General features: G+C 43.9%; 1 protein-coding gene across 3 annotated transcripts in view; it reads left to right on the top strand.

Annotated features, from left to right (window-relative positions):
- STRN (striatin) overlaps window positions 1–22293 on the top strand; it is a 283653-nt gene that overhangs the window by 194344 nt on the left and 67016 nt on the right. For 2 of the 3 annotated variants that reach the window (XM_063917900.1, XM_063917901.1), the window contains exons 6-8: window positions 15523–15658; window positions 17491–17626; window positions 20425–20535. In XM_063917900.1, coding sequence (XP_063773970.1) covers window positions 15523–15658; window positions 17491–17626; window positions 20425–20535 — 383 coding nt within the window. The remainder of the gene's footprint in view (window positions 1–15522; window positions 15659–17490; window positions 17627–20424; window positions 20536–22293) is intronic. The other variant, XM_063917902.1, reaches the window with a different exon arrangement.

A 22293-nucleotide genomic window follows, 5' to 3' on the forward strand; every position in this document is an offset into this window, starting at 1 on the left:
CATTCCTGCTCTGATAAAGGCTAGGAAGGAGGTGACATCGAAACATTATCACCGTATCTGGAGGAAGTATGTATCTTGGTGCGAAGCCAGGACTGCTCCTCCGGAAGAATTCTATCTGTGCCGTTTTCTCCACTTTCTGCAAACGGGAGTGAATTTGGGCCTAAAGTTAGGCTCCATTAAGGTTCAGATTTCGGCCCTATCCATTTTCTTTCAAAAGGAATTGGCTTCTCTTCCAGAAGTCCAGACTTTCGTGAAAGGGGTGCTGCATATCCAGCCTCCTTTTGTGCCTCCGGTGGCACCATGGGACCTTAACGTGGTGTTACGGTTTCTTAAGTCTCCCTGGTTTGAACCTCTTCAAACTGTTGAATTGAAGTATCTCACTTGGAAAGTGGTCATGTTATTGGCTTCGGCGCGGCGAGTGTCGGAGTTGGCGGCTTTGTCTCACAAAAATCCTTATCTGATTTTTCATGTGGATAGAGCTTTCATGCGGACTTGTCTTCAGTTTCTGCCTAAGGTGGTTTCTTCTTTTCATATGAACCAACCTATTGTAGTGCCGGTGGCTACTAGGGACGTGGAGGATTCCGAGTCCCTGGATGTGGTCAGGGCATTGAAAATTTATGTGGCCAGAACGGCTCGGGTTAGGAAAACAGAGGCCTGTTTATCCTGTATGCAGCCAACAAAGTTGGCGCTCCTGCGTCTAAGCAGACTATTGCTCGCTGGATCTGTAACACGATTCAGCAGGCTCATTCTATGGCTGGATTGCCGTTACCGATTTCGGTAAAGGCCCATTGCACTAGGGAGGTGGGCTCTTCTTGGGCGGCTGCCCGAGGCGCCTCGGCTTTACAACTTTGCCGAGCGGCGACTTGGTCGGGTTCAAACACTTTTGCAAAATTCTACAAGTTTGATACCCTGGCTGATGAGGACCTAATGTTTGCTCATTCGGTGCTGCAGAGTCATCCGCACTCTCCCGCCCGTTTTGTAGCTTTGGTATAATCCCCATGGTCCTTACGGAGTCCCCAGCATCCTCTAGGACGTAAGAGAAAATAAGATTTTAAGCCTACCGGTAAATCTTTTTCTCCTAGTCCGTAGAGGATGCTGGTCGCCCGTCCCAGTGCGGACAACATCCTGCAAGACTTGTATATAGTTGTTGCTTACATAAGGGTTATGTTTTCAGTTTGGATCAGTTTTGGACCGACACTGGTTTTGTTTCATACTGTTGACTGGTTCGTGTATCCCAGGTTATACGGTGTGAATGGTGTGGCTGGTATGAATCTTGCCCTTAGATTTCCAAAATCCTTTCCTCGTACTGTCCGTCTCCTCTGGGCACAGTTTCTCTAACTGAGGTCTGGAGGAGGGGCATAGAGGGAGGAGCCAGTGCACACCCATACCTAAAGTTCTTTTTTAGTGCCCATGTCTCCTGCGGAGCCCGTCTATTCCCCATGGTCCTTACGGAGTCCCCAGCATCCTCTACGGACTAGGAGAAAAAGATTTACCGGTAGGTTTAAAATCTTATTTTCTGGGATATATATTATATATGGGAAATTAAATGAAAAACGGTGGAGAAAGAGCAAGTTCCCGATAGTGTAGCAATCGAGAGATCTGTACAACTGACCAACCTAAATTGGCACACTAAGGAGCAATAAATACTCAGAGAAGCGCTACCATTGAACAGTATAATAAAATTTATTATTAAAAATAATTGACACAATCTCAATAAAATAAACCGCTTATCTTGGAATATTCAACATATAGTATACACCAACCATTTAATAATTCCAAATAGTCACCCTTAAAAGGAACATAACCACTTAATTTCCAATAGATGCTGCAGCAATTATAATGTACTAGTACTTAAAGGGTTAAGCTCCATGCATGGGCTAATTGATTCACATGGGTTCCTTAGATATTGTTTAGGAAGTCCATCGACAATGAAGCGTTAAATAATGATAATCAGCTTGTATGTTACAGTCTTATCCAGATCACGGCAGACTTTCTGTGGGTAGCTTAATTGTGCAAATTTCCATAAGTGTGCAGTGATGATTTAGCTGAATCACTGATTGTGCAGTCTCATATAGTGAAGCTTACCCGACTGTTAAATGAATGAAATTTCCCTTTGGTACCTTTCCTGTAGTGGGCGCCGGCTGCCCACACCGCTGAACAGCGGCACAGCAGAAGGTGTCGGTAACACTGTGAAGGCTGCGCTTCACGGGACCACTTCAGAGCGCGGCGAATCAAGACCAGAGAGCCGTCCGCGGCTGATCAAAATCAGGAGCCGTTCACTCATGCTTCCATAGCAGGAACCGCTGAATGTGCTGCGGGTGTATTGAATGTTGAACACCCAAGATACCGGACAAGACGTCGGGCGGGATGCTTGACGCATTTCTCAGCCTCTAACACCGGGGCTGTTTCATCAGATGAAACAGCCCCGGTGTTAGAGGCTGAGAAACGCGTCAAGCATCCCGCCCGACGTCTTGTCCGGTATCTTGGGTGTTCAACATTCAATACACCCGCAGCACATTCAGCGGTTCCTGCTATGGAAGCATGAGCGACTGGCTCCTGATTTTGATCAGCCGCGGACGGCTCTCTGGTCTTGATTCGCAGCGCTCTGAAGTGGTCCCGTGAAGCGCAGCCTTCAACAGTGTTACCGACACCTTCTGCTGTGCCGCTGTTCAGCGGTGTGGGCAGCCGGCGCCCACTACAGGAAAGATACCAAAGGGAAATTTCATTCATTTAACAGTCGGGTAAGCTTCACTATATGAGACTGCACAATCAGTGATTCAGCTAAATCATCACTGCACACTTATGGAAATTTGCACAATTAAGCTACCCACAGAAAGTCTGCCGTGATCTGGATAAGACTGTAACATACAAGCTGATTATCATTATTTAACGCTTCATTGTCGATGGACTTCCTAAACAATATCTAAGGAACCTATGTGAATCAATTAGCCCATGCATGGAGCTTAACCCTTTAAGTACTAGTACATTATAATTGCTGCAGCATCTATTGGAAATTAAGTGGTTATGTTCCTTTTAAGGGTGACTATTTGGAATTATTAAATGGTTGGTGTATACTATATGTTGAATATTCCAAGATAAGCGGTTTATTTTATTGAGATTGTGTCAATTATTTTTAATAATAAATTTTATTATACTGTTCAATGGTAGCGCTTCTCTGAGTATTTATTGTTCTGTGTATTTTTTGGGTTGAGGATCAGCATCTCGACCTTGGGAAGCTGCAGCCAGTGAACAGTTAAAGTATTTCAGGTGTCGTATAGCCATATCTCCTAGCGCCCACCTACTCTCCTTTTTTTGCACACTAAGGAGCAAGCAGCCACCCACAACAATCATTGGGGGAGTATTTTTCACCAAGTGTATGTGGTTATTTTGCTGCCGATTATCACACTGTGATCGTAGTTACCATTTCTTGTATTTTTACATTTGTTTTGCTACAAGTTTGTTATTGGTATTCATAGGAATAAGCGCAAGTGCCTTATCTATCTATAGAGAGAAATGTATATAGAGTACATACAGCTACTATAGTGGTGTATTAAATACCTGTTGGATCCTTTCCGATAGGTCAGTATTGAATGAGCTGCCAAATCCGATTGTCAGATTTGGCCGCTCCCGACAACTGTGACAACCGCTCATGCGATCCCGTCCATACGGCTGCTCTTTCCAGTCACTGACCCGCTCGTCTCCTCACCCATCCCTGCTCGTCTCCTCACCGCCCGCGCTCCGTCCCTGCTCGTCTCCTCACCCGCCCGCGCTCCGTCCCTGCTCGTCTCCTCACCCGCCCGCGCTCCGTCCCTGCTCGTCTCCTCACCCGCCCGCGCTCCATCCCTGCTCGTCTCCTCACCCGCCCGCGCTCCGTCCCTGCTTGACTCCTCACCCGCCCGCGCTCCGTCCCTGCTCGTCTCCTCACCCGCCCACGCTCCCCCGTCTCATCTCCCCGGTTCCTACAATGTCAGTCCGACTTTAATAAAAAAGTCGGATTGACATTGTCGGAACCTGGACCAAAACCTGTAGGTGTGGCTGCGTTCCCGACGATCCACACGTGGATTCCGACAATCCACGGGTTTTCAGACAAGTCGGAACAGCTGGCATTGAATAGTTCGGAACCCCTTCTGATTTTAACCTGTCGGAAACTGCCGTCTTTCCGACAAGACGGCAGTTTCCGACAAGAATTGAATATACGCCATAGTAGTTGGAGGTGGCGTAGAGTGCATTGTATATGTTTACTGTAAACAGGGCCTGATTCATTTTTGTAAGTAAAGCAAATGATCACGCAATTGGGCAAAACCATGTTGCTCTGCAGGTGGGGCAGATATAACGTGCAAACTGAAATCTAAATTGCAGTGTAAAATAAAGCTGTCTTAACATTTGTGGGCTACATGTAAAAGCAGCCAGTATTTACCTTGTACAGAAAAATGTAACCCACCCAAATCTAAATCTCTCTGCACATGTTACAATTGCCACACCTGCAGTACAACATGGTTTTGCCCAGTTGCTTGATAATTTGCTTTACTTAAAAACATGAGTCAAGCCCATAGCGTCTTCCGCTAAAAGCAAGCCTTAATCCACAAGTGCAAGCAGTGTGTGCGATAAAAAGTGCTTGGGCCACCTAGTCACCACCTTCTGCCAGAAGTATACAGTCTGCCAAATCTGGGAAATACAATTTGGATGTCAATGTTGCAATTCAATTCTGTACAACTTATTTTGTGGTTTTACATGAATTTCAAAAAGCTCTGTTAGTAATGTAACATTGTGATGCCAAAACCCTGGAACAGGGATGATAGAGAAATTGTAAAAATATGTATGTATCAATATTTTACAGATTCCATCCACACTGCTTCATCTCAGGGATTGTTCTCTCAGCCCACAGATGTAGCCAGGCTCATCGTTGTGTTGTATGCATCGTGGCAATGACTGGCTGCGTCTCTTCGTACCCGTAAACTGTTAATGCAATGTGAATAGGTTACAGGTGCGAATGTGCGCCCGCAGCTCAGCAACCTAGTTACTCCCACAATGAGTGTAGCTACATCTGTATCTGTTGGCTAGTAAATGTTATTAAATAAACTGAAAGGCCTGGCAATCCCCTACACCACACCACCTCCGCTGAGGCTGGTAGTGTCTGTGGAGGAGGTTGGGGGTTCATATTGTGTGACCCTCTTCCTGTATGAGACAGAGCATAGCGATTGCTCCCATAAGGGAACTCGTACTCTAGCTTTCCATGTTTAAATAATTCACACAAGCCTGATTCTGGTGACAAGCAGGAGACAAACTGTTCTAGTCCCGCTCAGGCTGTTCAGCCTTGTGACTGATTAGGGCCTTTATGTGTGATCTGACACACTTGTCAGGCAGAGCGCATAACAAAACCACTCAGAATAAATGGGTATAACGTAGTCTTCCCATGCGATTTTACTTAGAAATCTGTTTGCTCCAAGTTGCATTCACCATATTTGTGTACATATGCAATGTTTTCAGATCTGCACATGCACCAGATCTGTATGCAGCTGTGTCTACCATGACTGTAACCATGCCGTCTACACCGCAGTATGATTGACATGCTGTGGCCATTTGGGGGCGGGAAAGGTGCAGCAACAGGCAGCATTACAGGAAACGGGCATGTCGGCCCCTTTTTCTGGGCGTGCAGAGGGCAGTGGCGGCTTCACTGGCCCCAGCAGTGTGAAAACACTGGGTATCCTGAGTAACCTGAAGTTTACTCAGATGACTGATGTGCACACAGAGGGATCTGATGCTGCACCTTTGGACGCAGCAGATCACAGGAGCCTGCAGTAGGCGTCTGTTTACACAAGATGTCTCCTGCGGCAAGAGCATATGTTCGCACAGCAGCTGCGTCTTCAGCGTCCTTCTCTGAATCTGACCCAGAGAATGCCTGTGAAGTAACATTTTTCAGTCTTGTTATATAAAACTTCTTGCAATCTATGTCCAATATAAACCCTCATTCAGGAAGAGTGTTTATTACATCCTGGCCTCAGTCTTGGTGATAACCATTTCTGTTGTTTTCTTTTACGGGTACATCATAATTTTGTGCTTCATACTATACTTTGTACAGAGTTTTGTTGATTCCCATCAGTGTACTAATATGTGATTACACGCTTTGTGGCCTGCTGGACAGACTAGTTCGGCCACATGATTATTCTCTTATGTTCTTCCAATTGCTCGGAAAGCTGTTTTGCTTTTGATTTGTACATGGTTCAGCAGATTTTAGTATTGTTAGTGGATTAAGATAATTCCATTTAGAATGAGTCTTTGGAATTGATAATTGTTTAAACAGAGTATAATTATGATATCTGTGACAGTGTTTTTAAAAGCTAACCTAATTCTTTCATTCTTTACATAACAAGTCGGTCCATCTATATCTATAGATGTCTTTGCAGACCCATTCTTATTTACAATTGGCAGTTATAAAGGGGTTTTCCACTTAAATACTCTGTGGCATCCCTTCCTAATAATTGTCATTTAATTAAGTCGTTAAAGCTATTTGACAGTGTCTAGAAAGTGTGTGCCATGATGTATGCACAGTTCCTTGTTGCCAAGTGGTCCCTTACCTGCTCCTGACTCCTGCAGCAGCTTCCATGTTTGTATGGTCATGTGACCAAACCTTCCAGGTCAGACTTCTGCTCCAGCATTCCAGAGAATACTGGCCCTATCTCTAATCCCTACCACTAACCACTCCCTCTAATGCCTAAAGGCCCATACACACTTGCCGATAAATGAGCGACGTTGCTCATTTCTCCCCTCCCTGAGCGACGTTGCTCATTTTAGCGGCAAGTGTGTATGCCGCCAGCGACGACTGATGCGCGGCCCTGCGGGTCGGCAGCGATCGTCGCTGTCGGTAGTGCATGCAGGATCTGTCGTCCAGGACCTGCATACATGGCTGGTGGAGGCGTGACGTCACTGAGTGATATGAGCGGTCATATCGCTCAGTGTGACAGTCGGCTGCCGACCGGCCAGCCCGGGAGGGGAAACATTAGACGACGTCGCTCATAGAGCGACATCGTCTAATGTGTACAGACCTTAACTCTCTATAGCTGGATAGACACTGGATCAATGTTGGGCCAATTTGATGTTTCGTAACGCCAAATTTCCTACATCACTCAGTGTGTACGGGTGATTTTGCACTTCCAAGGTTGCTAGCGACGGATGCTAGATTTGATGGGCTGCATATCAAGCCTAGCGATATCACTAGCGACCTTGTTTAAGCTAATGAATCATGTTCCATCCTTCATTAAACTTGTTCAGTGTGTACACAGAATCTGGGCTTAAGGACATTCGTTCAGATGTGTGACCGAAAGCCCTTTGCTCCGATGTGTACCCAACTTAACTCTCCCACCCCCCACATACGTCCTAACCCTAATGTTGATATTCTGGCATGATATGTATAACCTAATGACTACCTCCTGACTAGAAATGCCCTCAGGCTCAAACAGAAATCCACATTAAGTGCATTTTGAATAGCCTGGGCTGACCAATTAGCCCGTGGCTAATTGAATCCGTCCCTATCGATCAATGGTGCACAAAAAAAAAGTTGAGAATTAAGGAAGTGTGAAGAAAAAAATGCCAGTCCTTTTGATTTGCGTATAATTTTCTCTGACGTCCTAAGTGGATGCTGGGACTCCGTAAGGACCATGGGGAATAGCGGCTCCGCAGGAGACTGGGCACAACTAAAGAAAGCTTTAGGACTACCTGGTGTGCACTGGCTCCTCCCACTATGACCCTCCTCCAGACCTCAGTTAGAATCTTGTGCCCGGCTGAGCTGGATGCACACTAGGGGCTCTCCTGAGCTCCTAGAAAAGAAAGTATACTTTTAGTTTTTTTTATTTTCAGTGAGATCTGCTGGCAACAGACTCACTGCTACGAGGGACTAAGGGGAGAAGAAGCGAACCTACCTGCTTGCAGCTAGCTTGGGCTTCTTAGGCTACTGGACACCATTAGCTCCAGTGGGATTGAACACAGGGCCCGACCTCGATCGTCCGGTCCCGGAGCCGCGCCGCCGTCCCCCTTACAGAGCCAGAAGCAAGAAGAAGGGTCCTGGAAATCGGCGGCAGAAGACTTAGGTCTTCACCAAGGTAGCGCACAGCACTGCAGCTGTGCGCCATTGCTTCCCATGCACACCTCACACTCCGGTCACTGATGGGTGCAGGGCGCTGGGGGGGCGCGCCCTGGGCTGCAATATTAAGACCTTGGCTGGCAAAATAACACATAATATAGTCATAGAGACTATATATGTGTAAAATACCCCTGCCAGATATACTTAGAAAAAAGCTGGAGAAGTCTGCCGAAAAAGGGGCGGGGCTATCTCCCTCAGCACACTGGCGCCATTTTCTCTTCACAGTGCAGCTGGAAGACAGCTCCCCAGGCTCTCCCCTGTAGTTTTCAGGCTCAAAGGGTGTGTGCGGTGTGTCGGTACGGCTGTGTCGACATGTTTGATGAGGAAGGTTACGTGGAAGGCGGAGCAGATGCCGATAAATGTGATGTCGCCCCCTGTGGGGCCGACACCAGAGTGGATGGATAGGTGGAAGGTATTAACCGACAGTGTCAACTCCTTACATAAAAGGCTGGATGACGTAACAGCTGTGGGACAGCCGGCTTCTCAGCCCGCGCCTGCCCAGGCGTCTTAAAGGCCATCAGGGGCTCAAAAAACGCCCGCTACCTCAGATGGCAGACACAGATGTCGACACGGAGTCTGACTCCAGTGTCGACGAGGTTGAGACATATACACAATCCACTAGGAACATCCGTTGCATGATCTCAGCAATGAAAAATGTGTTACACATTTCTGACATTAACCCAAGTACCACAAAAAAGGGGTTTTATGTTTGGGGAGAAAAAGCAGCCAGTGTTTTGTTCCCCCATCAGATGAGTGAATGAAGTGTGTGAAGAAGCGTGGGTTCCCCCGATAAGAAACTGGTAATTTCTAAAAAGTTACCAATGGCGTACCCTTTCCCGCCAGAGGATAGGTCACGTTGGGAGATATCCCCTAGGGTGGATAAGGCGCTCACACGTTTGTCAAAAAAGGTGGCACTGCCGTCTTAGGATACGGCCACTTTGAAGGAGCCTGCTGATAAAAAGCAGGAGGCTATCCTGAAGTCTGTATATACACACTCAGGTACTATACTGAGACCTGCAATTGCCTAGGCATGGATAGTGCTGCTGCAGCGTGGTCTGTTACCCTGTCAGGACAGGGATACTATTTTGCTAACCATAGAGCATATTAAAGACGTAGTCTTATATATGAGGGATGCACAGAGGGATATTTGCCGGCTAGCATCCAGAATTAATGCAATGTCCATCTGCCAGGAGGGTATTAGGGACCCGGCAGTGGACAGGTGATGCTGACTTTAAAAGGCACATCTGCCTTATAAGGGTGAGGAATTGTTGGGGATGGTCTCTGGGACCTCGTATCCACAGCAACAGCTGGGAAGAAAAAAATTTACCTCAGGTTTCCTCACAGCCTAAGAAAGCACTGTATTATCAGGTACAGTCCTTTCGGCTTCAGAAAAGCAAGCGGGTCAAAGGCGCTTCCTTTCTGCACAGAGACAAGGGAAGAGGGAAAAAGTTGCACCAGACAGCCAGTTCCCAGAATCAAAAATCTTCCCCCGCTTCCTCTGAGTCCACCGCATGACGCTGGGGCTCCACAGGTGGAGCCAGGTGCGGTGGGGGCGCGTCTCGGGAACTTAAGCGACCAGTGGGCTCGCTCACAGGTGGATCCCTGGGTTCTGCAAGTAGTATCACAGGGATACAAGCTGGAGTTCGAGGCGACTCCCCCTCGCCGTTACCTCAAATCAGCCTTGCCTGCTGCCCTCGGAGAAAGGGGAGGTAGTACTGGCGGCAATTCACAAACTGTACTTCCAGCAGGTGATAATCAAGGTACCCCTCATTCAACAAGGCCGGGGTTACCATTCCACAATGTTTGTGGTACCGAAAACAGACGGTTAGGTCAGACCCATTCTAAAATTGAAATCCTTGAACACTTATATACGAAGGTTCAAGTTCAAAATGGAATCGCTCAGGGCGGTTATTGCAAGCCTGGACGAAGGGGATTACATGGTATCACTGGACATCAAAGATGCTTACCTGCATGTCCCCATATACTCTCCTCACCAGGAGTACCTCAAAATTGTGGTACAGGACTGTCATTACCAATTCCAGACGTTGCCGTTGATCTGTCCCCGGCACCGAGGGTATTTACCAAGGTAATGGCCGAAATGATGATAGTCCTTCAAAAAAAAAAAGGGAGTTATAATTATCCCTACTTGGACGATCTCCTTATAAAGGCGAGGTCCAGGGAACAGTTGCTGGTCGGAGTAGCACTATCTCGGGAAGTGCTACAACAGCACGGCTGGATTCTGAATATTCCAAAGTCGCAGCTGGTTCCTACGACGCGTCTACTGTTCCTGGGTATGGTTCTGGACACAGAACAGGAAAAAGTGTTTCTCCCGGAGGAGAAGGCCAAGGAGTTTGTCATCTCTAGTCAGAGACCTCCTAAAACAAATTCAGGTGTCGGTGCATCAATGCACGCGAGTCCTGGGAAAGATGGTAGCTTCTTACGAAGAAATTCCATTCGGCAGGTTCCATGCAAGGATCTTCCAGTGGGATCTGTTGGACAAGTGGTCCGGGTCGCATCTTCAGATGCATCGGCTGATAACCCTGTCTCCAAGGGCCAGGGTGTCGCTGTTGTGGTGGCTGCAGAGTGCTCATCTTCTAGAGGGCCGCAGATTCGGCATACAGGACTGGGTCCTGGTGACCACGGATGCCAGCCTTCGAGGCTGGGGGGCAGTCACACAGGGAAGAAACTTCCAAGGACTATGGTCGAGTCAGGAGACTTCCCTACACATAAATATTCTGGAACTAAGGGCCATTTACAATGCCCTAAGTTAGGCTAGACCCCTGCTTCAACACCAGCCGGTGCTGATCCAGTCAGACAACATCACGGCGGTCGCCCATGTATACCAACAGGGCGGCACAAGAAGCAGGATGGCGATGGCAGAAGCCACAAGGATTTTCCGATGAGCGGAAAATCATGTGTTAGCACTGTCAGCAGTGTTCATTTCCGGAGTGGACAACTGGGAAGCAGACTTTCTCAGCTGGCACGACTTCCACCCGGGAGAGTGGGGATTTCATCCAGAAGTCTTCAAAATGATTGTACACCATTGGTAAAGGCCACAGGTGGACATGATGGCGTCCCGCCTCAACAAAAAGCTAAAAAGATATTGCGCCAGGTCAAGGGACCCTCAGGCGATAGCTGTGGATGCTCTGGTGACACCGTGGGTGTATCAGTCGGTTTATGTTTTCCCTCCTCTTCCTCTCATACCCAAGGTACTGAGGATAATAAGAAAAAGAGGAGTAAGAACTATACTCATTGTTCCGGATTGGCCAAGGAGAGCTTGGTACCCGGAACTTCAAGAACTGATCTCAGAGGACCCATGGCCTCTGCCGCTCAGACAGGACCTGCTGCAGCAGGGGCCCTGTCTGTTCCAAGACTTACCGCGGCTGCGTTTGACGGCATGGCGGTTGAACGCCGGATCCTGAAGGAAAAGGGCATTCCGGAGGAAGTCATCCCTACGCTGATTAAAGCTAGGAAAGAAGTGACCGCAAACCATTATCACCGCATATGGCGAAAATATGTTGCGTGGTGTGAGGCCAGGAAGGCCCCAACGGAGGAATTTCAGATGGGCCGTTTTCTGCACTTCCTACAGTCAGGGGTGACTATGGGCCTAAAATTGGGTTCCATTAAGGTCCAGATTTCGGCTCTGTCGATTTTCTTCCAGAAAGAACTGGCTTCACTGCCTGAAGTTCAGACATTTGTTAAGGGAGTGCTGCATATTCAGCCCCCTTTTGTGCCTCCAGTGGCACCTTGGGATCTCAACGTGGTGTTGTATTTCCTAAAGTCGCATTGGTTTGAGCCACTTAAAACCGTGGATTTGAAATATCTCACGCGGAAAGTGGTCATGCTGTTGGCCTTGGCTTCGGCCAGGCGTGTGTCAGAATTGGCGGCTTTGTCATGTAAAAGCCCTTATCTGATTTTCCATATGGATAGGGCAGAATTGAGGACTCGTCCCCAGTTTCTCCCTAAGGTGGTATCAGCTTTTCATTTGAACCAACCTATTGTAGTGCCTGCGGCTACTAAAGACTTGGAGGATTCCAAGTTGTTGGACGTAGTCAGGGCCCTGAAAATTTATGTTTCCAGGACGGCTAGTGTCAGGAAAACTGACTCGCTATTTATCCTGTATGCACCCAACAAGCTGGGTGCACCTGCTTCAAAGCAGACTATTGCTCGCTAGATCTGTAGTACGATTCAGCTTGCACATTCTGCAGCTGGACTGCCGCATCCTAGATCAGTGAAAGCCCATTCCACGAGGAAGGTGGGCTCTTCTTGGGCGGCTGCCCGAGGGGTCTCGGCTTTACAACTTTGCCAAGCAGCTACTTGGTCGGGGTCAAACACATTTGCAAAATTCTGCAAGTTTGATACCCTGGCTGAGGAGGACCTAGAGTTTGCTCATTCGGTGCTGCAGAGTCATCCGCACTCTCCCGCCCGTTTGGGAGCTTTGGTATAATCCCCATGGTCCTTACGGAGTCCCAGCATCCACTTAGGACGTCAGAGAAAATAAGATTTTACTCACCGGTAAATCTATTTCTCGTAGTCCGTAGTGGATGCTGGGCGCCCATCCCAAGTGCGGATTGTCTGCAATACTTGTATATAGTTATTGTTTAACTAAAGGGTTATTGTTGAGCCATCTGTTGAGAGGCTCAGTTATATTTCATACTGTTAACTGGGTATAGTATCACGAGTTATACGGTGTGATTGGTGTGGCTGGTATGAGTCTTACCCGGGATTCAAAATCCTTCCTTATTGTGTCAGCTCTTCCGGGCACAGTATCCTAACTGAGGTCTGGAGGAGGGTCATAGTGGGAGGAGCCAGTGCACACCAGGTAGTCCTAAAGCTTTCTTTAGTTGTGCCCAGTCTCCTGCGGAGCCGCTATTCCCCATGGTCCTTACGGAGTCCCAGCATCCACTACGGACTACGAGAAATAGATTTACCGGTGAGTAAAATCTTATTTTACAATTTTGTGATTCTCAACTTTGAACACTGTTTGTACTTCTATTGTGGTTTAATACATTATCATTAGTACAGAGTAATTTGTCAAGCAATTATACAGTAGGAAATATTCTGTAACTACCACCTATACTAGTGTAAATACAAGTAAGAGACTGATAACAAAAGAAGATATATTGGCCAGACATAGATAAATGTAAAGAAATATAGATACAGCAAAAACTTCTTAATCGGAATGTTGCCATATTTTTCAGTGTGTCTTAAAGCAATGGGAAGGAAAGTCTTGGCAAAAACGAAAATGTAGTTCTTTAAACGACCTAAATTTCCGCAAAACTTCTGGTGCTGAATTCACATTTTGGTGAAACAGTTTCACCAGTAACACACGTTCTTATAAAATTAACGTCATGTTGAATTTAAGACAAAGTGAGAATGAAAAATATTTGAATGTGAGGATGTTGCTTACTGTACATAGTGATACGAGGGATGACGTGCTAAAGGAAATCTGCATATCTGACGAGCAGAAAAAACGCCCCCTGGTGGTGATTTTTTTTTTTTAAATTGGTTTTATGTCTTGAATTTCTTTTCCATGGCTTCATTAAAACGTACTGAAAACTTGTCGACATTTTGATAAGTAGTTTTTGCTGTAGACTGTTTGGAATAGGTGAACTTTAATTTTAGATACCCTGTATGTTGAAAGTAGTAATTAAGAAACCAAGTCGTCAAGTAAATCAACTCTGCTGGTGTGTTGTAGATTACACTGAATGAATCCAAACTAGAGTAAAACAATGATGAAATGTATGTGAAATTAGACCTAATAGCTAAAGACAGAGATGAGCACGTTAGAGATGCCAAAAATTGCCCACAAGTATGATGTGCATGAAATGCTTCATATTTTAAAAATTGCCTGGCATGTAGAAAAGGTAATTCTTCACAGTATTCAGTGTTCTTCATGCAGAAAAATACCAATATACATTTAGTTACTTGCTCTGTATAAATGATCATATTGGGTCTTTGTGCACAATGGTCAAAAATGCATTTTATGCTTACTAGCTTAGTACTGACAATCTAATCTCTTTCACATCCAGTTTTCTTGTAGGCCTATTCCTTTAATCTTTTATTTAAAGAAAAAGAACCGTTAAGATGTACAGTATGTGGGAAGCAAGCAGCGCTAGGCAGCAGTGTAGGTGATGTGGGAAGCTGTAATTAACATTTCACTTGACATCTTCTTTTCTTAGTCTCTCTTAAAAGATTTGGAAATTCCCATGTCAATTAATGGGTTGTCTTAAAGAAAACAAAAACTAATCAACAAAAACCCCACCACTACCCTCACATCTAGCTCCCATCAATGTAATATTCTTCCCTTGCCGCACATACTGAAACATGCACCTTTCAGAAAGAAGGTTATTTAAAAAATGTGTTATAATGTCTCTTACATGACCGGCCCACCAATACAGACTTTTTGCCTAAGATGGTCTTTCCATGTGACTGATTACCTATAGAAAAACCAAAATAATAAATCAGAGGTAAAAATGATTCACATTTAATGATACAGATCTATAGAAATCAGCAGTTCAGAGTGATATTGCTACTTTGCCCATTTATTTGTGCCAATCCAAACATAAGCATGAACAGTTCTGAATTTTGCATTTAAAATGACGGGATACGGTCATTAGGTCGCCCACACTAAGGTCGACAGTTATTAGGTTGACCACTATTGATCGACATGGAAAAGGTCGACATGGGTTTTTAAAAAAAAATTCTATTTTTTTACTTTTTCATACTTTACGAACCACGTGAACAGCGATTGGAAATAGTAACCTGTGCCAAGTGCAGCGAGGCACCTTGCCCGAAGCATGGTGAGCAATCACGGTGCACTAATTGGGGTTCCCTGTCACTTTACGAAGAAAACGACACAAAAAAAGAAGAAACTCATGTCGACCTAGTTCTCATGTCGACCTAGTTCTCATGTCGACCTAGTTCTCATGTCGACCTAGTGACCATGTCGATCTAATGACCCATACCCAAAATGACTATCATGGTAGAACAGAACCTATTGGCAAACTATTCTTGTAAAGTATGAAGAATTGGCTGGCAACACATGAAATGAAAATGTTTATTTTTTGTTTACTTATAGACCAAATATCAAACAGCGTAGAAAAGGTTTTATTAATACAAAAGTATCTGGTATCCATAGATGCACAAGGTTATGTGACAAAACATAGCTGTCCTATAGCTAAACTGTCTTGGAAGTCTGCACCTTGTGACGTAGGAAACTATAGATCCCCAATGAACTTCAGTACCCTAGAAACATGGGTATTTACAGAAATTGTGGGTATGTTTCTATGTTTTCTCTGGTATGGCCGGAAAGGTTATCAGTTTAATAGAGGATCAATTGTGAGCAGTGTTTTTTTTTTCTTTTTCTTCTTATTTCATTATAGGAAACCTGACATGACTGACTCAGCCTCTGTACTGGAAACATTTAAATTTCTGGAAAATGCTGCTGCAGAGTTCAGTGATGAAGAGGATGATGAAGAAAATGACAGCAGAGACAAGACTATAATAGATGCTGCAACGGTAAGCATTCAGGAATACTGATAAGGTGGATAAAATGTGCCCCAGCTGGTAATACAAATAAAATATCAATAAACATTTTCACATGAGCAAAAGATTGCTGCTTGCAATAAGTGCAGAGGCTTATAAAGCCATCTTACAAGTTTGGATACACCCTGAATCGACATCTTTGTCCTTATTTAAAACAAAATTTAATTTTTTGCCAAGAATGTGGAAAGATTTTTTGGAGTATCGGAAAGTTACATTGCAACATTATCTACTGCTGTTAGATCAAAAATACACGGCATGTTGTCTAATACCGTATGGTATATGTCCTGAATGGTAGAGGGTGATAGTCCTATTCCCTTACAGTTTTCTCCTCTTTGATTTGATGTAGAGTTTTGGGGGTCGAGCACAAATTTATTTTTTCTTGTCTTTTTGTTTTTGTTAGTAATTATAGCTGTTTATTGAATTTACAGTTTCATATATTATGCTTTTTGTTCTGCGTGAATTCCCATAATACTAATATTATACTCAACCTACGAACTGGTTTTTGTTTTCAAGTATCATATTATAACAAAAGATGCTTAAGATGCTGACATTGTACAACTACTTTTGTCTTATTCTTTAAAGAATATGTGACACACTTGTCATTTATCGGTCATGTAACTTCTCATTGCTTCAATAAAAAAAAACCTCACTTGGATCATTTATGTATTTTAAATGATAAAACGGAAGAGCATTGCATGTGGAAAAATGCAGCACATTAGTGACCAACCTATACAGTAGTGATATGCCAGTAATTATACATGTAGGGAAGCACATCCCTGTCTTAGTTTACAGATTGAATTGGTAGATATCGTAAGCTGCAAAATGTAGTGATGTGGTGAGAACGCAGAGTTCAATTCTAAAAAGGTATAGCATAACTTTAATGGCGGACTCTGTTAATACTTTTAAGAATGGGCTGGATAAATTCCTAATGGATAAGGATATACAGTGTAGGAGAACACACACAGGTTGAACTCGATGGACAAATTGTCGTTTTTCAACCTCGGAAACTGTTACTATGGGGTCTGCTCATGAAGCAGTGATAAGAGTGGAGAAGTGAGCCAGTCGAGAAGTTGCCCATGGCATATATATTACTAATGGCCACATTTTCCTGCATCTCGTCGTTTGCAGGGTTGTCCCATTGGACGTGCAGCACACCCGACAGGACGACCCAGCAAACGATCTGCGGTAGGGCACAGTAATGGTTACACACTAGACCGGTGGTTCTCAAACTGTGTGCCGTGGTACCCTGGGGTACCTTGGATTGGTGGCCCAGGACCACTTCAAATTATTTATGGTCTATGTAATAGGCAAAACCAGTGCTGATGGCTGTCATTCATAAAATATGAAGTGAATATTGTCCTTCACAACACAATTGAACCTTATGAAGACATAAACACAATTTATTTTATTTAATATTTCTCAATAAGAAACTTTTGGCCTAGAGGTGCCGTTAAATAAAATTCTGATACTCTAGGGTGCCATGATTCAAAAAAGTTTGGGGACTACTGTAGTAGACAAGTGCCCGATATGTTGGTCCGATCCGGCTCAGACAACATGTCACCTCGTGTGTAGCCAGCTTTTGTGTGGTTATTATATACTTTCTGAGCACAATATTTCTTGCAGCGGAGCCCAATATGTTCTTTCACATGGTTTGAGATTTTAACCTAAATCAATAGCACAGAGTTCATTGAAAACTGTGTGCCTAATTAGTCTTGTTGCTTCTTTCATAAGTCATATTGGTAATGTATTTGAAAAATTTAAGTTAATGTGTTGTGAATTTGGATGTCCTTTTTTTTTTTTTTTAGATTGTGAGAAGAAGAGTACTGCCTGAACCCAATGAAGACAGAGACACTGAAGAGGCTTTGAAAGAGTTTGACTTTTTGGTTTCCGATGACAGTGATGGCGGAGAATCTAGAAGTGCTGGTGATGGCACAGAGTGGGGTAAGGCTGTGATTTTTTTTTTTTTAAATTGTCTGGAATTACTTGAGTTACTCTGCTCTATTCTTAATTTTCCTATTGAAATGGAGGCACTGCAGTGACGGATTAGCCACGAGCAGAATGAGTCTGCTTCATTCTGATTTGCTGCTAGACTGTAATTCATGTACTGTCTGCGCATTTAGTCTAACAGTTGGTTATTGTCGCTGTTACCTCTGCAGGCAGCACAAGTCGTCATTTTTCTTTTACAAATTGCTGGCTCCTAACTTGTGCACCATCCTCCTAATTCTTGGAGAAATGTGAGTCCTACTTCATCTCCATACCTAAAATGTGAGCGCCCCCTTTCTACTGCGTTGTTTGGATTCCTGAAGGAATGGCACCTCCACAAAATGTGTGGTCATCAGCAAGCCACAGAGCGCTGTGCTAGCGGGAAGCATTAATTTTGCTGGCAGCCGGATCCCGGCTGGCAGGATACCGACGCCGGAATCCCGACACCTTCTGAAATACCGTCCGGAATGGTCGCCACCAGGCCCGAAGCGTGGGAAGTGCTGCGCTCGCCACCAGTATTCCATCAGTCCGGGTCCGGCGTCGTTCTGACCGCCGGCATAGCATACGGATTCTGTGCTAGCAAAGTATGCGTTGTAGTATTTCAAAGTCGCAGCGTGATAACCATAGCGCTACAATATTACTGGCCTCATTCAAAGGTATGCATACTGTGCCGAAGTCACGCTTTTTTTTTTTTCTACTGCGCTTGCGTCCTGATTGTGTCCATACAGAGTTGCACTTGTGATTTCAGACACATGCACGAAGAGTGTATTGCAAATGTAGGGTGCGTTCCTGGGCGGTGACAGGGAGGTTTCTTAGCGCACGCACTGAGACCGTCTATCTCATGGGTGTGTTGGGTATGTGTCGGTGAAAGTGGTTGTATACACCATTCACATTGGAGAAAGGATACCTGCTATTACTGCGTATATGGATGCTGAAGGTGGGCATCTCGGTACTTGCACATTCGGATGCACGGATGTACATTAGGGAAGGGCTTTGTAGCGGCATTTACATCAACTCGCAGATGGGCAACCGCTAATAGATGCAGCTTTCAGCACTTATGTGTCTACCTCAGAATCGCCCACTAAGGGGAGAATTAAATTATCCATGGTAAATTACCACGGGTGAAAACAGGAGGTAATCTTGGGCTTTAATTCCCAAGCCTATTTAATTTCACTCCCAATTTCCCCCGATAGCCTTAACGCCCGCGAAAGTAGCTTGCTAATGCACAGAATCCCTGAAAAGTTAAGATTCGTGAGGCAGGTGACAAAAATCACCCAACAACTCCTGGCTTCAGGTCTAATGGGATCGCCTCAGGCATAAATAGGTTGACGGTAATCTACCGTGTCTAACTGAATTCCACCCTAACTGTTAGTGGCCTTAAACCAAAAATTCTAAAAAAAAAGCTATTTCACCAGAGGACTCCTTTGCATAGAGCGTGGGTCTTCAACCTGCAGCCCTCCAGCTGCTGTGAAACTATACATCCCAGCATGCCCTGCCTCAGTTTTAGCATACCTTAATAGCAAAACTGTGGCAGGGCATGCTGGGATGTCTAGTTTCACAGCAGCTGGAGGGCCACAGGTTGAAGACCCATGGCATAGAGGACGGAGGTATAGGGCAGATGGACAGCCAAAGTTCAATTAGGTTCTTTCATTTTTATTTTTTTTAAAGTAATCCATTTAATCTTCTAAATCATTCCAAGTCCTGGAATGAGAGGTCTGGTTATATGAAGCATTATTATAACTACACAATTAAGTACAAATGTAATGAATAGAACCTCATCTGTGCTTGGCTCAGTGCAGAGTTGTGTTGCAGAACTGTAGTGAGCTGAACTATGCTGATTAATATGCAACAGCTTTTCCTTACTGTACTTTGAGTAATTGCTCTAGAATAAGAGATCATTGGCATGAAAAAACACCGGAAACTACAACAATGTGTTGCCGACTTCATGTTTCTTTGGCTGGAGCTAGCTCGTGAACAGTATTGTCACCTGCTTATGCTTTTCTTGGAAACCATGTAATCATGTTACAGACTTCCATCATGTCCATTTGTTTTGTCCTGGTTTGCAGTATAGACACTTTTCCATGTGATACAGTCCAGTCATGTAGAACAGAAAATATAAGCACATTTACAGTTCACTGGATCTTACCCAACACTAAATATTCTCAGTATATAACTTACATTCACTACAATATTTTTTCCAGATGGCTTTTATTATATCATAATGCACTGAATGTACTCAGCATATACAGGAGAAGTCATCTTGAGATTTGTATTATGTATAGTAGCAAATATGTTTGACAAGATTTTGACAGAATAGAAAGGAGATAATCAGAATGAACTGTGGTTGGCAATATTTCCTATGTGAATCATTTTTAACATCTTACAAGCTTTTATTTTGATCCTTACAGCCCAGTAAGGAGTTGATCATAAACCTAGGCACCGTATAACAGGAATTAATAGGATATCGCAATGTAAACTGCTCTTCACACCATTGATTTCAGATGTAGTTTGAGAGTTCAAATTAAATACAATACTGTTTTGTCAATAGTTTGGTCGATTGCAGATACTGTTATTAGTTCTGAAACTGGGCATAGGATATGTGACATGTACATATAATATTGTGTACTGTAGTGGTTTTTGCGGTATACCTCTCCCGCTCTTTTTGACAAAAGAAAATGTCAGGGTTCTCCTTCCGACAGTATTGGTGAAGCCATTTGTATTGAAGAGGAATGTGTTTGATTTCTTTCACTGTTTAGAAAAGGAAGACCAGTGTCCCATACCGGAATCCTGGAATGTCGATCAGGGAGTAATAACCAAACTCAAGGAACAATACAAAAAGGAGCGCAAGGGGAAAAAAGGGGTGAAGAGTAAGTGGAAAACATTGCACTTCAAAATCATCAATCCCACCTCTTTCATATCCTACCTTCCCTCCAAAGCTATTTTTCGTTATTTTCTTTCAATGTTTTCCTCAACCACTTACTCTTTTACTTTGCTGCTCCTCCTCTTTTTCCTGCTGTTCACCTTTTAACGGGCATTGGAGCTCTAGCACCTATTAGACAAGTAAAATGTTAATACTGGCAGTATGGTGTAAAATCTTCTGGTTAACTCTAGTCCTGCCATAGTCCAAAGATGAGCCACATAGCCCAATAATATTGTCTTGCTTTCTTTAAAGTGGAACTAAATATATAAAATAAGTTGCTGCACAGGTTCAGTGTTCTCCATTGGTCACAGTCAGTGTGCCATGCACAGAGGAAAGCGACTGCCATGTTTCTGAACACTTCCATTCCAACACTTAGGGACACAGGAAAAATACTTTGTTCTGTTCTTTGTATGTCACAGCAAGTATCCGAAAGCACTGCATACAATATAATTAAGTCTAAGGTTTTTAAAAACCGTTTCGGAAGATGTTCGCCAGGTTTACAACTATGGGGTCAATCTGACTCGGTGCGAGTTGTTTCATGAAACTCGCAGACATTAGCACGAATGCGCGCTCCAGAGAATTCTCCAATCCAATTAAAAATGCATATTCACAGTACTCGCATCTGAGGTTTACGAATTGTCGGCCACATGCAATGTGAAAGAAGTGCATGAAAAAGTGGGGTGACCTTCCTGGACCGTTAAAAAAATTTCAATTTCATTAACCGAATCATATCGAAGGCTGTTAGTGGTCGTAAGGAAAGTAATGGAGATTTTGTATGCAGCGTTAAATGGCTTATTTGTGCATTTCTTTAAAAAAAAAAATATGAAAAAAGCCACTTTTTTTGTTTACTTTCATAAGAAAAAAAACTAAAAATGAAAATAGTAGTAAATTTGGTTTTTGAGTACTTTGAGGTGACTTTGAAAATGTTTTAAAATAAGTATACACAAAGTAATTAAATACTCTTATTAAATTTGGGGTGCATAAAGCTAAAAAAAAGTTGATTTGGGGGCAATTTCAGCCCCCCCCCCACCTGTGTTTTTTTTTTTGTTACATATAATGGATTAATTCAACTAATTGAAAACTTCAAATTGCCTAGGGGTGTCAAAGGGGTTCTGCACGGTGTCCCTATATTTTCATCATAAAATAAGGATTTTCTCTACCATCCCTCACCCCTTGCTAACTGGAAAATGCGAGTTTACTCTGCCTGGTTCAATGCGAGTTTCTAACTGGATTGCAGAATGAATTTTAAATGCAAATTCACAGAACGGCAACTTGCAACTCGCACCTAATTGGATTGACTCCTAGGTATTGACAAATTCAAGTTAAGTGCTGCATTATGTTTTGCTTTTTGAATACTGCCTGTTAAAGTGCAGCATGTATAACAACACATCAATGCAGCTGGAGCTTTAGCACAATGATAGTGCATTGTAAATGCAATGACATGATTATGAAACATTGACCTATATGGCTTCACATGCTTACAACTTCAGCAGCACGGCTTTCTGTTCTGTCAGACGTGTTTATAAAGTGCAAATTGAATGCATCTAAATGCTTATGAAGCACTTAAAAACATAAGGGACATATCCTATACAGTTTTACTTGCATTTAAACATCTTGGGAATGTCAGGGTGTACGTTAATGATTTTGAAAGCTCATCACAACAGCTCACTAAAGTCTGAGCCTATTGATGCGCTTGCATACTTTC

This window comes from Pseudophryne corroboree, chromosome 4, assembly GCF_028390025.1.
Source record: "Pseudophryne corroboree isolate aPseCor3 chromosome 4, aPseCor3.hap2, whole genome shotgun sequence".
NCBI classification, from domain to species: domain Eukaryota; kingdom Metazoa; phylum Chordata; class Amphibia; order Anura; family Myobatrachidae; genus Pseudophryne; species Pseudophryne corroboree.